Here is a 16,501-nt window from a genome sequence, read left to right as displayed (position 1 = left end):
CTCCTCTAACTTGGAGGGGTTGGAATTCCACCTTTTAAGCCTCCCATTTGTGATTTTTCTTCAGGTTTTTTAGAACCTGTTCCTGTACCCGTGCAATTTAGGAATCAGCAAGTGATGTGAGGGTCATTAGTATGTAGATTTGGGGGATCCCTCCTCTGTCATACTTTCTTCTTTGGGATTCCCTCTCAATTTCCAGCTGCCTCAAATTGCAACCTGCCTACTTAGTCCAGTAGGACTGCTCTTTTCTTCTTGGGCTTTATTCCTCCACATTTGTCTCCATTCTTTCAAGGATCATATCCCCTTTAGTTTCTGTATGCTATGCCTCCATGAACCAGAACCAGAAATTTCTATTGAGGTTTTAATTTCAATTATTGTATATCTATTTTTCTCTTTCCTAGATGTTCTATTTTTTTTATTTTCTTATTATTTAATTATATTTTTAGTTCTTTAATGTCACTTGAAATATATTAGTTTTATATACTTGATCCAATAGTTCTGTTATCTGAGGTTCTTGGGGTCTGCGTTGGTCCTGGGCCTGCTTTCCCTCTGATCCACTCCTCACTCGGCTCTGTACATCAGCAGGACTATTCCCAGCTGGTTGTATTTCCCAGGCCATTTTCCAGGGTCAACTGATTTCCCACTGGATTTGGCCAGTGAGGTTCACTGCAGGAGACTGGCAGTCAGGAGGCATGGAAAACCAGGAGTGTCCCACTCTTTCTGTCAAGGAACAGGGTCGGGGGTGGTGAGGGCACCATCAATGGTTGCATTCCCCCTGTGTCTCCAGCCCCTAGCATTTGGGCCTGTGGTGGTTCCAGCTTCTACCAGATCACCCAGCCCCCGAGTCTGGTCATACTATCTCCTTTCTTTTTAACTCCAGCGTAGGGTAGATAGCAGTGGTGTACTTAGCATATTTGACACCTTAAACACTCCCTCCATATGACAAAATTATGTTCAGTAGTAATCACAAAATGAAATGAATAACAGTGGCCTGAAAAGAAATGTGGACAGTGAACATTTTCTTTTACTGAGCTTCAGATAGATAAGCACACCATTAAAAATGTAATAAATAATACTGTACAGAAAAGGAATAAAGTAATTGATTAGTACTTAAATAATATTAAGGTATTTTTTCAAAAAAAGGAAAAATCATTTACCTACATATTGGTCTGTCACAGTAATGAATAAGAAAATTACAGTTTAATAATTATTTAATGATTAAGAATAACAAAAAAAAATTTTAATCTTAAGTTTTTACTCAAATTCAGTAAAACAGTTCATGTGTGAACCAAAATTTATACCTTTTAACAGTTCACACTATTCACTGTTTTACATTTTAAACACAAATGAAAACTCCACTGGTCACATTGAATGACAGAATTGAGGTAACAAAATCTGTTCCTTCATTTTTACAATTATTGGGCTCTCATTGTTTATTTCAAATCTACTCTCTAAATGCAGGAATACATAAAACTCTGGGGGATAGAGACTTAAATGGTGCCTGAAGTGAGCTTGAAAGTTTGTAAGATTACAAACTTACTTCAAAACGAATATGTATGACCGAATCCAAGTGTGTTGGGGACCTGTTGTTTAGCTGGGAGTTCTCTAAATTAACTTCCATTTAGAATAAAATGTCTACCAAAAGATACTTTGAAGTTTAAATATATATTGAAAGTCAACAGTAACAGCAGATATTGTTTAGAATTTAGACCAACAAAAAACATTTTTCCCCACCTTCCTGCTCTTAGTGGTATATCACTTGATAATGTCTTCTTGCCTGTGCTAAGCTCTGGGTTGTTTCTGTCTCCCTTGGTTAGCTTCTGCCTCTCTTATCACCTCTGAAACCAGCTCCCTGCAGTAAATTTCCTCTATGTTAAATACTCCAAGTGGTTTCTGTTTTCCTGGTAGAACCCTAGTTGGTCCAGTGTGAAATCTTGCTATTGTGTCTGCAGACTCTCCCTTATGGTGGATTGCTTCCCTGTGTGTTTTGCTATTTAGGATGGTGAGCGCATCTTCTGTGGTGCTTTTTCTGTGGCAACCTTGTCAGCTAGGTTGCATCCTACTAAAGTAGTTTTGTGTTTGCTTTGGCTAAATCCCAGGCCTCTTTCCTGCTACCACTTTTTTATATGAATTTTTAGTGGGTTTCTGGGCTAACTACATGGATAAGCTAAATCTGAACCGCATACCCATGTGAGGAACAAGCCTGTGGTTGCAACTCCCAGGGAAATTTTATTTCCTCATTCAGAGGCCGGCCATCTTCCTTGTCACTTCTGTGAGCCATGGGCAGCTTTTGTTTTCCGTCCATCTCTCTTTGTCCCAATCCCCTGCTTCACAGACCCTAGGCTTCCTCTCTTGTCCCCAACTGGTTGCCAAACTCAAGCCCTACATCACGGAGACCAACAACCCCACGGCAAACAGCCTACCAAGGACAGCTGCCCTTCATCATGGGCTTATCAGTTACTCCCTCTTCATTCTTGGTCCCTGGGGATTTTCCTTACACTCTTGGGAGCCCAGCTGTGGATTTCAAAGGATGTTTGGCATATGACTATAGTTTATCTAACATTCCTAGGTGTTTGTATTGAGATGTGATTCAGGTTATCCAGTCTGGAGACTTTCAGGTAACAGAAGTTCCACATACATTATTTTTAAAACCAGGAGGTTTCATATTATAATCTGCATTTCTGGCTTCTCTTGAGGGGAGGGGGTAAGGAAGATGTGGTAACTAGGATCCCCCACAGCCCTTGTGGCCCCAGTTACATCCAGCTTGTACTCTCCCGTTTGCCTAAGCCTCCACCACTCCTTATTGTCTCAGGGCTGGCCTGCCGGCCCCGATGGATATTTAAATTTGCTCTCCTGGCCTTCTGCTCCACAGAAGTGCTGCTCAAAATCTCACCTAAGACCTTCCTTTCTACACACACACACCCCACCACCACCCTCCCCAGAGGAGAGACCGTGCACCATGTTTTGATTTGGAGTTTGCAGCGTGCAGGCCAGGAGGGTAGGGCATGCCGTCGGGGTCCGGGGAAGAAGGCGACAGACTCCCCACAGCGCTGTCCAGCCCCAGTGCCCGGGACTTGGCCGGCCCGGGGGCCGCATTGGCTGGGGTCCCGGCCGAGGCTTGTGAGCACGCAGGTTCGGGCTCGGAGCACCAGGGCGCGAGGGGAGCGACCTGTTGACACAGCCGTCGGCAAACAAAGCAGTCAATTATTAACAGGCCGCGCAGCCGGCACCAGGAAACCGGAGCCGGCGGCGAAAGGAGAGCCCGGCCCGACAGTGGCGGGCGGGCGGGCGCGGGGCCGGGCCCGGGAGGCGCCGGGCGGAGGGAACCTTCGCAGCCCGGGCCGCACCAGCACGGGGCATGGAGTCAGGTAAGGGCCGCGGCGCCGGGGTCCCAGCGCTGGGGCTGCGGGCGGAGGAGGAGGAGGGGAAAGGGGGGGTGCCGGAGCAGGAGGAAAGCGAGGCCCGGGCCTAGGCCCCCGGAGGCTGCTTCTGCCCCGTTCCGCGGGGCCCAATCCGGCCCTGCCCTGGGACCCTCTTTCCCCCAGGGCTGGAGGATCAGGAGGCTGCTGTGGAAAGTTCTCGCAAGTTTGTGCCACCCCCTAGCTGTATGGGAGCCTCTGCCGGAGGGCTGGGGAGGGCAAAGCCTTTGGTGTGGTCAGGGGGGACCCCTGGCGTCCAGCCCAACCCAGCCTTCAGGGCCGGCAGCAGGTGCCCTGGGCAGAGGCATTCTTTGCACCCCCACCCTCCATCCTTCCTCTCAGGGCTTGGTTCAGCTGGCCAGGCTGAGATCTTTAGAGCAGGGGCGACTGTAGGTGAAGCTGGGCCCACCTCAGAGACAGAGCTAGAAAGATGGGCAGACAAGGGTGGGACCATGGGAAGGCTCGTTCAGCAAACTGCAACAGCCCCCATGGGGAAGCAGGCCCTAGAAGGGCCAGGATTGGGGGCAGGGTGGTGGGGTGGTGGGCGGTGAACCGAGACCCACTCCCTGACCTTGGGAGTTCCCAGGCTGGGGGTGAAGGGGCGTGGCCACAGCGGAACCCGGTGCCGCTGGTGGTGCAGAGCCCTGGCTGGAGACCCCCAGCCCTGCCGAACCTGCTGAACCTGGGGTGGGGCACCCAGATCTCATCTGCAGCCGGCTCCCAGGTGATGCTGCCTGACTGAAACCATTAGCCTTCCCCGGCCTCCCGGATCACCCCTAGCCCCCAGAGCACGGAGCACCACCTCCCTCCCCTCCACCCCAGCAGCAGCCCCAGCCGCCCCTCCTGCAGGAATGTCCAGCGGAGGCTCAGGTGTCGAGAATTGGAGAACCAGCGCCCCCACCCCGCCAGCAAATTTATTTACTTTGCGGCCGTATCTCTGCTCCATGGGGCCAGATATTTGCCCTGGCAGGACCCAGGGAAGCTGCGGTTTTTTGTTTTGATAAACTGGGGCAGGGGCTCACCTGAGCCCGGTGTGGCATTGGTGTGTCAGCGTCACTGGAAGGACGGGGTTCCGGAGTGAGTCTAACTCACTGAGGCACAGATTACCTCCTCTGAGCCTCAATTTCCTCATCTGTAAAGTGGAAATAATAAAAAATAAAAGCACACCAGAGGATGACCTGGGTTAATATAACAAAGCTCTTGAAACAGAGCCTGGTTGTATTTTCACTGTTAGTATTTTTAAATGATTATTACTATTATTATCCTCTTTTTACTGATGAGGAAAGGAAGGCACAGAGAGGTTGTGGCTTGCCTGTAAGGTCACATAGCCAAACTCTGGGAGATGTTCCCCAGAATCAATGTTAATGTGGATGCAATGTGTTATGCACACTGGTCAGCACCTAATGAATATTTACTAATGGTAGCTGCCATTCTTTGCACCTTTAGGAATATTCACTTGGACCTCTTACCCATGAGCCTTCATTGACTCACTAGAACCTGCTGAACAGCATGGTATTTTCGTAGAGTTGGGCTACAAAGTTGTTTCTGAGCCTAGAACAATGCCTAGTCCAAAGTAGATCCTCAATAAATACTTATGTGATTCAATGGCGGCTGGCTAGGTCTCGTGCTTCTGGTAGTCGCATATGCAGAAGGAGATTTTGAATTTTATGTTCCAGATTGTGGGTTTGGGCTGAGAGCTGCCTAGATAAGTCAGCCAGCGTCACTGGGCTGAGAGAAAGGGCCTTTGACTTAGGCAGCAAACATGCCTCATTGTTTTCAATGTTCCTTGTTTGTTGTTGCCTCAATTACTTCAAACCTCCAGCCCTTGTCCAAGCTGGAGTGAGTGAGGTTGAGGAGCTGCCTCAGGGATCCTGAGAGCATTTAATAAGATCTCTAGAGGGTTTGGGGCCTGGCTGGCACCTCCCACTAGGATATTTAGACCATTCCCGCCCCCTAAGCAGGACAGCAACCTCCAAATTTCCCACGGAGGCCTCCTAGAAGAGTCCCAGCTCAGGGTCAACCTTAAAAGTCACAAACTTCTCTGCTTGTAAGTATGGACCTCATGTCCCAATAGCTTTATTTTCCCCACTTATCCCAGATTCCCCAAACTGGCCATTCTATTTTCTCATCTTCCAATTTCTTCCTAACCTCAGATAATGGTAACCAATGTTAATGGGCCCAGGCACTTCCTATGCATAAACTCCTATAATTCCCACAATCCTGTGAGGTGTTACCTCCGTCTTAAGGATGAGGAAACCGAGGCGGCCCTGGGAGGAGAAGCAGCCCAGGCAGTCTGCTCCCTGAGCTCCAGGTCCTGACTGGAACACAGAAGCTCACCCCAGATCTCCCAGCCCGGCCCCACACTGGACACTGAGGAGGGAGACAAAAGAGAGATGATCTGCCCTGCTTGCCCTGAAATCAGCTGTCACTCGTGATGACTCCTTCCCCTCCCCTCCATATCCCATCAGGCCCCAGTACACCTCTTCAGTGTTCACTCCCCTTCGGCTCTCCTGGCTCCATCCTGGCTCAGGCCAGGTCACCTCTCCCTTTATTCAGGCACTGCATCTTCCCACTCTCTCTGTCCTCACTCTGGTCACCTCCAGTACTCTCAGCGCCAGCAGCCAGAGAAAACTTCCTCTCTCAGTTACCAGTTGGCTTTTGCTGCGTACAAACCACCCCCAAAACTTAGTGGCTTAAAACAAGAAGCATTTATTATTTCTCATGACTCTGTAGGTCAGCTGGGTGGTTCTGCTCATCTGGGCCAGCTCAGTTGGGGCTGGATGGTCTGCGGGCTGGCAGGCTGTCAGCTGGGACACCTCATTCTCGCCTTGTGGCCTGTCTAGTAGGCTAACTCTGGCTGATTTGCAATGGCGGCAGAAGGATTTCCAGCAACAAGAGAAAGCAATTCCCAATGTGCAAGTGCTTTTCAATTTTCTTATATTGGCTTTATTTGAGGCACAATTGAAATATACTAAAGTGAGCAAATTTTTAATGTGTATTTTGATCAGTTTTATACATCTGTCAAACTTTCACCACAGTCAAGATAAACATTTCCATCTTTCCTTGTGCCCCTTTGTGATTTCTTCCTTTACACTGGTCCCAGACAAAGACTGATCTGCTTTCTGTCACTATAGATTGCATTTCTAGAATTTTCCATAAATGAAATCAATATCATGGGTTCTCTTTTTGCCTGGCTGCTTTTATTTAGCATAATGATTTATGAGATTCATCCATGTTGTGTGTATCCTTACATTCCTTTTTATTGCTAAGTGGTTGTATTAGTTATCTATTGCTGCATAACAAATAACCCCCCAACATTTAGCAGCTTCACACAACAAACATTTATTACCTCGCAGTTTCACACAACAAACATTTATTACCTGGCGGTTTCTGTGGGTCAGGAATCTGGGTGTGGCTTAACCTGGGTGCCTCTGGCAGGAGGTTTCTCATGAGATTGCAGATGAGCTGTCAGCCGGGACTGCTGTGCTCTCACATGGCTAAACAGGGCTGAAAGAGTTGCTTCCGCGCTCATGCACCTGCTTCTTGGCAGGGTCCCCTTCCTCATGGGTTGTTGGCCTTGGGGTCTCAGTTCCCCACAGACTGTTGGACTGAGTGAGGGCCTCAGTTCCAGGCCAGGCCTCCTGGGCCTCTCCACAGAGCTGCTCACAAACATGGCAGCTTGGAATGGTCAGAGACAGAAGGCGAGAGAGAGACAACACCAAGAGAGAGCAGGAGGCAAGGTCTTTTAACAACCTAATCTCTGAAGTAACATCCCATAACTTCTGCCATAGTCTCTTCATTAGTGAGTCATAAAGTCCAGTCCCCACTCAAGGGGAGAGGATTCCACAAGGATGTCAGCACCAGGAGGTTGGGTTCTTTGGGAGCCATTTCAGAGGCTGCTGCCATAGTAGCGTTCCACTGTGGGGATGTTCTGTGATTGACTTAGCCATCCTCTGCTGATGGACATTTTGGTGGTTTCTACTTTGGGGCTATTACAAAGAAAGCTGCTGTAAACGTTGGTGTACAAATCTTTGTGTGGTCATGCTTTTATTTCTCTTGGGTAAATATTATGAGTGGAATGGCTAGATCACATGGTGGGTGTATGTTTAACTTTTAAAGATACTGTACAACTTTTTTGAAGTGGTTGTACTAGTTTACTTTCACATCAGCGGTAGATGAGTGTTCAGTTGTTTTACATATTTGCCAACACTGGCTACAGTCAGTTTTGTTTTGTTTTGTTTTGTTTTTGGCAATTCTAATGGGTGTGCACAGCTATCTCATGGTTTAATTGGCATTTCCCTGGTGACTAATATCATTGAGGATCTTTTAAGGTGCTTACTGGCCACATCTTCTTTTGTGAAGTGTGAAAATATTTTGTCTATTTTATTATGGGAATAGTTGACTCATTATTTTTTTTTTTTTTACAGGAGAAATAGAAAGGATTTTTATTTTAGTATAAAATACTAAAGGCAGCTTTAAACTTATCTTCCAAATCAGTGGCTTATGCTAGCTATAGGTTTTATGGTAACATGTTTTATTCCATAAGAAGAATAGAAGAAAAAAATTTGTGTAAAGGTTGTAGAATTACCAATAGGAATTTGTTTAGTTTAAGAATAATCCCAAGGAAAATCAAAGAAATAGGCATATGCCAGGTATTAAAATAATTATATTAGATGTGTGATTTACATTGAATTTAATTTTCCAGATTCAGTTTTTCTTTTAATTTCCATATTTATTTTTTGTGTTGGATGTATCAACAACTGATTTATAATCTATTTATAACACTCATTTGCATTACCCTAATACACTTCAAAAATCTCACTTGTTTAATACCAGATTGCCAAATAAATGCTCTTATCTTATAGTTGAACATGTTTTTCTTTTTTCTTGATGGGTGTTAGATTATCAGCAACCAAAATGAATTACTTGAGGTTTCAGTTTACTCAAATTTGCTTCAGAAATTAGAAACCCACCCATTAGTGTTACCATAGCAGGGTCTATGTAGTTAAACTGCCTGCAAGTGTGTTTTTTGTTTTTTGTTTTCTTTTTTTAATCTTCATTTTATTGAGATATATTCACATACCACGCAGTCATACAAAACAAATCGTACTTTCGATTGTTTACAGTACCATTACATAGTGGTACATTCATCACCCAAATCAATCCCTGACACCTTCATTAGCACACACATAAAAATAACAAGAATAATAATTAGAGTGAAAAAGAGCAATTGAAGTAAAAAAGAACACTGGGTACCTTTGTCTGTTTGTTTCCTTCCCCTATTTTTCTACTCATCCATCCATAAACTAGACAAAGTGGAGTGTGGTCCTTATGGCTTTCCCAATCCCATTGTCACCCCTCATAAGCTACATTTTTATACAATTGTCTTCGAGATTCATGGGTTCTGGGTTGTAGTTTGATAGTTTCAGGTATCCACCACCAGCTACCCCAATTCTTTAGAACGTAAAAAGGGTTGTCTAAAGTGTGCATAAGAGTGCCCACCAGAGTGACCTCTCGGCTCCTTTTGGAATCTCTCTGCCACTGAAGCTTATTTCATTTCCTTTCACATTCCCCTTTTGGTCAAGAAGATGTTCTCCGTCCCACGATGCCAGGTCTACATTCCTCCCCGGGAGTCATATTCCATGTTGCCAGGGAGATTCACTCCCCTGGGTGTCTGATCCCACGTAGGGGGGAGGGCAGTGATTTCACCTTTCAAGTTGGCTTAGCCAGAGAGAGAGGGCCACATCTGAGCAACAAAGAGGCATTCGGGAGGAGGCTCTTAGGCACAGCCATAGGGAGGCCTAGCCTCTCCTTTGCAGCAACCGTCTTCCCAAGGGTAAAACCTGTGGTAGAGGGCTCAACCCATCAAACCACCAAGTTGACTCATTATTGAGTTGTAAGAGTTCTTTATACATTCTGGACACAAATCCTTTGTCTGATATATATATGTATTTTGACTATTTTCTCCTAGTCTTTGGCTTGTCTTTTTATATTCTTAACGGTGTCTTTAGAAGAACAGAAGTTTTTTTTTTTATTCTGATAAAATCCAGTTTTGCCACTTTTTTCTTTTTTAGATCATGCTTTTGGTGTTTATAAGAAATCTTTGTCTCTTGAAAGGTCACGAAGATATTCTCCTATCTTTTTTTTCCGGCAGTTTTACAGTTTTAGGTCTTATATTTAGGTTTTGATCCATTTTAAGATAATTTCTGTGTATGGTGTGAGACAGGAGTCCATGTTCACTTTTTTTCTACAGAGATAACCAGTTGATCCTGCACCAGTTATTGAAAAAGCTTTCCTTTCCCCAGTGAAATTCTTATCAGCTTAGGAAGATGTTGCAAGGTTGGTTTAACATTTGAAAATCAATCAGTGTAATTCACCATATTAATGGAATAAAGGAGAAAAACCATAGGATCATTTCAATAGATGTAGAAGAAACATTTGAAAAATCCTAATACCCATTAATGATTTTTAAAAAATCATAGCAAACTAAGAATAGTAAGGAACATACTTAAATTGATAAGGGACCCCTAGGAAGACCTACAGCTAATCTCACAGTTAATGACAAATGACTGCATTGTTTACCCCACTGAGATCACTGTTCCTGTCCCCTCTGCCACACCTCCTCATTCTTCAGACACCACCGGGATGGCCCCCAGCTCACCACATCTGTTTCCTCTGTGCTCCCTCATTCCTGGACTTCCCTGCGGAAGCCCTGTCCACTCTGGGCCATGGTTGTTCCTTTTTCTACATGTCTCTCTCATTGTTTTGTAGTCCCATCTCTACACAGCCTTTTGCAGCAGTGTATGTGCTCAATAATGAGAGAAGAAAGGAAGGGGAAGACAAGGCTGGCATGAAGCACTCACAGAAGAACTTCAAGCATGCTAAGTTATGCGAGGCCAGTAATGTTCTGTGGATGGCATCGCAGGCAGAGGGCTCAGCACAGGCTAAGACATGGGCCATGGATGCCACAGCAGGCCTGTGGGGTACAGAGCAGGTCCCTGTGTGAGACCCTGGCTGCTGGGAAGAGGTGGGGCAGGGAGCACTTGGGGGCTCAGCACCCCTGCTATTGAAGATCCTCTTCTCTGTTGACTATACCTACCAGTTCTTTTGGGGGATCTATACCTAGGGATTTCAAAAAGCCTCCTCCCACCCTCACCTGAGATATCCGGGGTTATATCTGTTTTACTCATCCTCATATAAGCCTTGAGGCCACTTAGAAAATCAGCCTCCAGAGCCAAGTGCTCAGGTCCAGCTGCCTACCCCTGCTGCGGGGCCTTGAGTCCTGGCCCAGGGGAGGGGTTCCCCCCCGGATTCTCTTCCAGGGATTTTCACTGGCACCTGCCTGAGGCTCAGAGGTGCTCAGCTGTCCAGGATACTCGCAGGAGGTGCAGGGGACTTGGAAGATTTGCTGAGTCCTGCTCAGTTGCCTGCAGAGTTTATTGGTAGATGCTCAAGGCCAGGACCAGGGCTGAAAGGTGGATAGGCAACTCTATTAGTTAGGGTTTTCCAGGGAAACAGAATCAATGAGAGATATCTATGAATATAAGATTTATAAAAGTGTCTCACGCAACTGTGGGTATGCACGAGTCCAAATTCTGTAGGGCAGGCAGCAAACTGGCAACTCCAATGAAGATGTTCGATGAACTCCTCAGGAAATGAACTGGGAACTCTGACGAATGTGTTCAATAAGCTCCTCCAGAAACAAATTGGCAACTTCGACAAACTCCTCAGGAAATGCTTCGCTGGGCAGCTGAAGAAGAAGTGAACGTCCTCTATCTGTCTCACTTAAAAGTCTTCAACTGATTGATTGGATTAAATCCAGCTGACTGCATTCTCTCATTGTGGAAGACACACCCTTTGTTGACTTATCAGTCACAGCTGCAGCCAATTTACTGATGATTTAATAAACTAGCCTGTTCGTTTATTAACCGGCCACAAATGTCCTCACAGAAACGGTTAGGCCAGTGCTTGCTTCACCAGACAGCTGGGTACCATCACCTGGCCAAGTTGACACATGAACCTAACCATCACAGCAACTGAGGCCCAGCTTCATGCTGCTGGGGGCACCTCTCTACACACTGCTCCTCTTCTCCCTCTGCTCCCTTGCACATTCAGGTTTCTGTTCCTTCTATGCCTGGGTGGGCAAGTGGCCCTTGGCTCCTCCATGTCACTCGTTAGAGCCTGGAAGCTTCTGAGCACCCACCCCTCACCCATAACCCCTAGTCCACAGGCCCAAGCCAGAAGCTCATCTCAGACCACTCCCCAGGAACTGTACTGGGGCCAGCCTATCAGAGGGCTCCCTGGGCCAGTGCTCCTTCCCTGAGCCAATCCTCTGTGGCCATAGGGCCGTGGGAGTGGGCCCAATCTCCCAATGGAGTGAAGCTGGACCTAATGTGGACACTCAGGGCAATGGCAACAGACTGGTTCCCATCCCAGCTCAGCCACTCACTGGCTGTGACCTGTGGCAAGGTGCGTAACCCCTCTGAGCCTGTTTTCTAGTCACATCATTGCACTTGTGAGGCCTCTGTGACTTTCTCCTTGTTGGGGCTGTGTTTTGGTGTGTGTGTGTGGCAGGACTCCCCTCTGGCCCAGCTGTCCCTTGGGCTTCACCGTGCCTGTCGTTTGTTCTAGGACCGGACGCGAGAGGGGGCAGTAGTCCCGCAGCCCCCGAAGACCGCCCGAGCCCGGAACACCCCGAGCTCCCGCAGCTCCCGCGCCGCCCGCAGCTCCTGGATGAGGACCGAGGGGCCAGCGAGGAAGGGGCCGCGGGGTCTGTGGAGGGGAGCAGCGCCCCCGGTCGCGCTGCGGGAGGCGAGCAGACCCCGGAGGAGCCCCCGACCGACCCCCAGGCCGAGGCCTCGGCAGCACCCGCCGCCCAGGACGATGCTCCCGCCAGCCCCGGGGCCGTCAGCGAGGCCAGGCAGGGGCCCAAGCTGGCGGCCGGTGGGGTCCCCAACATCGGCTTCGTGGGCGAGCCCCCGCCCTACGCCCCGCCCGACCCCAAGGCCGTGCACCTGCTCTACCCGCCCTACCCTCAGGTGCCCGTCCTATACCAGCCCGGGCCCTCGCCCCAGGCCCTGTACCCGCCGCCGCCCGCCGCGACGTCCCTGTACCCCGCGGGGCCCTCCCCGCCGCCGCTCTATGCGCAGGGCGCACCGCCGCAGCCCCTCTTCTCGCAACCCGCGGCTGGAGGAGGAGGCGCCTTCCCCTTCGCCGTGGTGAGTGGGGCTCAGAGCCCAGCCCGGGGCAGTGTGGGGAGCAGGGCCTGCGGCGAGAGCGCTGCCATTCGCCCTGCTCACTCCGCATCTGCCCTCAGTCAGCAGGGGGTCACCGGGCTGCCACCAGGAAGTGTGCAGTCTGGTGGAGGAGGCTGGAACACAGATGGTTAGAGGCCACTGCAACCCCTGCAGAAGGGAACTCTGTGCACAGAGGAGGAAAGGGCTAAATTGGCCTCTGAGGTGGGCAAGCCAGGGGGTTTCCCAGAGGTGGAGGCATTTGAGCTGGGTTCTGAAGGATGAACAGGAGGGTTCAGGCAGGGCAGAGAGGGAATGGCACTCCAGGTCAAGCCTGGTGTGCCCTGGCAACAATGGTGTTTGTTCTTCTTAATGGGGAGAGGTCGGGGGAGAAGGTGGGATCCATTGTGAGGGGCTAGGGTCTTTGAGTGGGAGGTGACTTGATGAGATTTCCATAAAAAACAAAATAACCAACCAACACTGGGCTTCCTGTGGAGGAGAGATTGGTACCCACCACTAGGGAGAGCCCAATGAGGACAATTAAGACACATGGTGGTTGAACCCTGGACTTGGGCAATTTGTCCAGGGCAGACCTGGGAGGACTTCCTGGGGGATGAGTGACGGCCATGGTGCAGGAGGGAGAGGGTGACTGTTGCCACACTGATGGGGGTGGGAGGCGGACCCTCCATGGCCTTGGCTGGCTGTGTCCTCCACGGCCTCACTCACTTCTGAGCCTCAGCTGCCTCATGCCCTGCAGTGTCTGGAAGTTTGGGCCTGTTCTCTCACCACACTGTGGCCTTTGCCCCCACAGTACAACAGCCCTGTGGCCAGTGTGCCAGCTCCTGCCACTGTCGAGCACAGGCCCCTGCCCAAGGATTTCATGATGGAGTCAGTGCTGGTGACCCTCTTCTGCTGCCTGCTCACCGGGCTCATTGCCATTGTCTACTCCCATGAGGTACGTAGGGGAAGGGGGCAGAGGAGCAAGCCCTGGGTAGAGCCCCTCTCAGCATGCAGCCACCAGTGCCCTGGATAAGGGCCACTGAGGCCCTCCGCACCAACAGGGTCTCTGGCATCTCTGATTCAGGAGGGGAGTGAGAATCAGGATATCAGCATCCAGTTGTTTATAGGTCCTTGCCCCTCCACGATGGGTACCTCCTCCCTTCTCCTCTAACCCCTACCACACGAGATCTATTCTGGAAAGTTCTGCTAAAACTATTCACAGTAAAGATGTGAGTGATTGATAAGGCCCAAGGTGCTGCTCATCTGGTGGAGGTTTGTGTTTTATCAGAGTGTAGAGCTTTCTGCCCATCCATCCATCCATCCACTCATCTCTTCATCCATCCATACACCTCCATGTCTCCATCTACCTAGCTACCCGTCTACTGACCCACTCACCACCCACTCACCATCTACCCACCCATCCATCTACCTGTCATCTATCCATCCATCCATCCACCCATCTATCCACCAACCTCTCTATTCATCCATTTATCTATTCACTCATCTGTCTACTCACCCACCCATCCATCATTATCCATCCACCCATCATCCCATCCATCCACCCACCCACCCACTATCTCTCTAGCCTCTACCACCCACCCATCCACCCATCCTTCTGACATTATTGAGTGCTAACCATATACCAGGCACGGGATTAGGCCCTGAGGATTTAGTGATGACTTGATGGTATTCTAATAGAAACTAAAGTAGGTGAGTCTCTGGAGGTCCCTGCTCAAGGCTGATCTGGCCAGGTAGGCCACAGCCGTGACTTCCCTTTGCTGGCCAAGCTCCCTGGTCATAAGCAATCCAGGACTGTGGGGAGAAGACAGCTCTCAGGATGTTCAGTGGTCAAGACTGAGTCTCTGGAGACAGACTGCCTGCCTCTGAATTGTGGCTCTACCATTAGCTGTGTGGCTCTGGGCAGGCCATCCAACCTCTCTGAGCCCTTTGTTTCCTCAACGGCAGAGTGGGGACAATGAATGATCCCAACCTCAGGTGTGAGGGTGGTAGGAGATGAGGCCAAGGGTGTAAATCAGTGCCAAGCACCTGGCACGCACCTTCCCAAGAGCCGGTAGCTGTTACTCCATCACTACTACTCTCCTTCATCCTACCACCTAAGAGCTGTGTGGCCTGGGGAGGTCCCTGAACTCCACAGGGTTTTGGTTTTCCAGTTGTAAAATGGGGCTCACCTTCCTCAAGGCCTGGCCCTGCTGGTGCCACACCATGAGGGAGTCGGGGCTCTGTGTTCACCCAGCCCGCCGCCCTGCTCTGTCTCGTTGCAGACCCGTGCAGCCCTGCGCAGGGGTGACCTGGCCCAGGCCGAGGAGGCCTCGCGGAAGGCTCGCTCACTTGTGCTCTTCAGCCTGCTCTTCGGGGTCTTCGTGTCCACCAGCTGGGTCGTCTATGTGGTCGTCGCACTCTACCTCCCCTGAGGGCTGGGGCCCCTGCCAGGACCCTGGGGTGCCCTGGGTTTCCCTGTCTGGCCAGGCCTTTTCTGTAGACTGACCTCTACCGGTGGCCAGTTGTTGCCTACAGAGGGGGCCCACGGGCCAGAAGAGGGTGGGCTCTGCAGCCCTCAGCAGACCTGTGGCTGGGTCTCAGCAGTGTCCTGATCTAAGGAGGCCCAAGGGTCCAGGAGCCCCTTTTCCTAGGCACCTCCTCCTGAGATACTCCCGGGACCATGTTGGCCAAGCCTTTACCCTTAACCCCGGGGGATCAACAGGGGGCCCAAAGCCCCGGCTGTCTCAGAGCCATCTGGAAGGACATTGCAACCTCCAGTCTCCCCCACCTCCAGTCAGCTCTGGATCAACAGGGCGGAGCTGTCAGTATTTATTTTTCCCTGTGGGAGAGTTGAGAGGGGCCACCTTTCATGGACCAAGGCTTTCTGCTGCTGCCTCCTCCCCTCTCCCTTGGGGCTCCGCCTCTGGCCCATCCCAGGATACAGGGTGTCTCCTGCTGACCCATGTCCAGCAACCAAGACCACTATGCCTCGTCAATAAACAAAACCTGACACCCTGTGCACAGCCTCACATCGCTACTTCCGGTTTCACTCACAGGGTGAGCAGAAGCACCTGCCCACAGCTGGGCCTCTGAGGTTCATGCCTACACTTATCGGAGGTGCTGGGAGGACATGGGCAGCCCTAGTAGGGATTTCTTTGTTGCTCACACTGTGCAGATCCAAGAGGTGACGTTGCTTCTCCCTGGACCCTCTTCTCTTGGGGCTGCTTCACTCGAAATTTACCTTTCCTGATTGCCTCCTCGATTCTGCTCACTACCTCCCTCTGCAGGTCTTTTGGCTTCTGCTCCACCCCATCTGCTCTCTCTAGGCTCCCCCTTCCCTGTCCCTAACTTTATCTTCCAAAGTTGGGGGGTCAGCTGGGTCTGCATTTGGTGAGGACCCTCCTGTCTGCGGAGTGCTCACCCCAGGCCTATGGAGACGTGTATTGGCGCCTTTCTGTCAAATACTGGCCACCCTGGTCCAGTCAGCTGTGGTCCCGAGAACAGCTATCCATTTCAACAAGATTAAAAACCATCTGCATGGAGAGCGGGGGAAGGGGGCCTGGGGGCTGTGGGTGTCTGCAGTGCTTTGCAGCTTCACAGCAAACTTGGCTGGAAACTTTTTGGCTTGTCCAGCCTCCCCATTCAAGGAGTTTCCAATTCCCCGTTTGTAAAATGGGGCAGTGATTCAACCTGCCCCCTGGAGTTGCAGGGCGGACGTGGTGAGACAAGCCCGTGGGTGTTCAGTGTACCGCCTGATGTGAGCACGCTGGGAGCCCAGCTGCCTGGACTGGGGCGGAGGTTTCTGTAGGGTTGACCTTGGCCCCAAGGTGCTGGGAGAGCAGGGAGGAAAGG

The 16,501-nt window shown here is 50.1% G+C and overlaps 1 protein-coding gene across 1 annotated transcript; it reads left to right on the top strand.

The window, feature by feature from the left end:
• The first annotated feature begins 3,209 nt into the window (after nt 1–3,209).
• Nucleotides 3,210–15,666, top strand: PRRT1B (proline rich transmembrane protein 1B). Its single transcript, XM_037797461.1, has 4 exons — nt 3,210–3,365; nt 12,048–12,634; nt 13,461–13,604; nt 14,932–15,666. Exons 1-4 carry the CDS (start codon nt 3,356–3,358, stop codon nt 15,079–15,081), a joined length of 891 nt encoding a protein of 296 aa, XP_037653389.1. The 5' UTR covers nt 3,210–3,355; the 3' UTR covers nt 15,082–15,666.
• The last annotated feature ends 835 nt before the right edge of the window (nt 15,667–16,501 follow it).

Source organism: Choloepus didactylus, chromosome 10, assembly GCF_015220235.1.
Source record: "Choloepus didactylus isolate mChoDid1 chromosome 10, mChoDid1.pri, whole genome shotgun sequence".
Taxonomy (NCBI): Eukaryota; Metazoa; Chordata; class Mammalia; order Pilosa; family Megalonychidae; genus Choloepus; species Choloepus didactylus.
The sequence above is the reverse complement of the archived record's forward strand: the minus strand, read 5'-3'. Positions and strand labels throughout refer to the sequence as shown.

Bases quoted from the DNA above. Each gene is read 5' to 3' on its own strand.
- PRRT1B (XM_037797461.1), top strand. The intron at 12,635-13,460 runs GTGAGTGGGGCT...TTGCCCCCACAG, and splicing joins GCGCCTTCCCCTTCGCCGTG to TACAACAGCCCTGTGGCCAG. The intron at 13,605-14,931 runs GTACGTAGGGGA...GTCTCGTTGCAG, and splicing joins CCATTGTCTACTCCCATGAG to ACCCGTGCAGCCCTGCGCAG.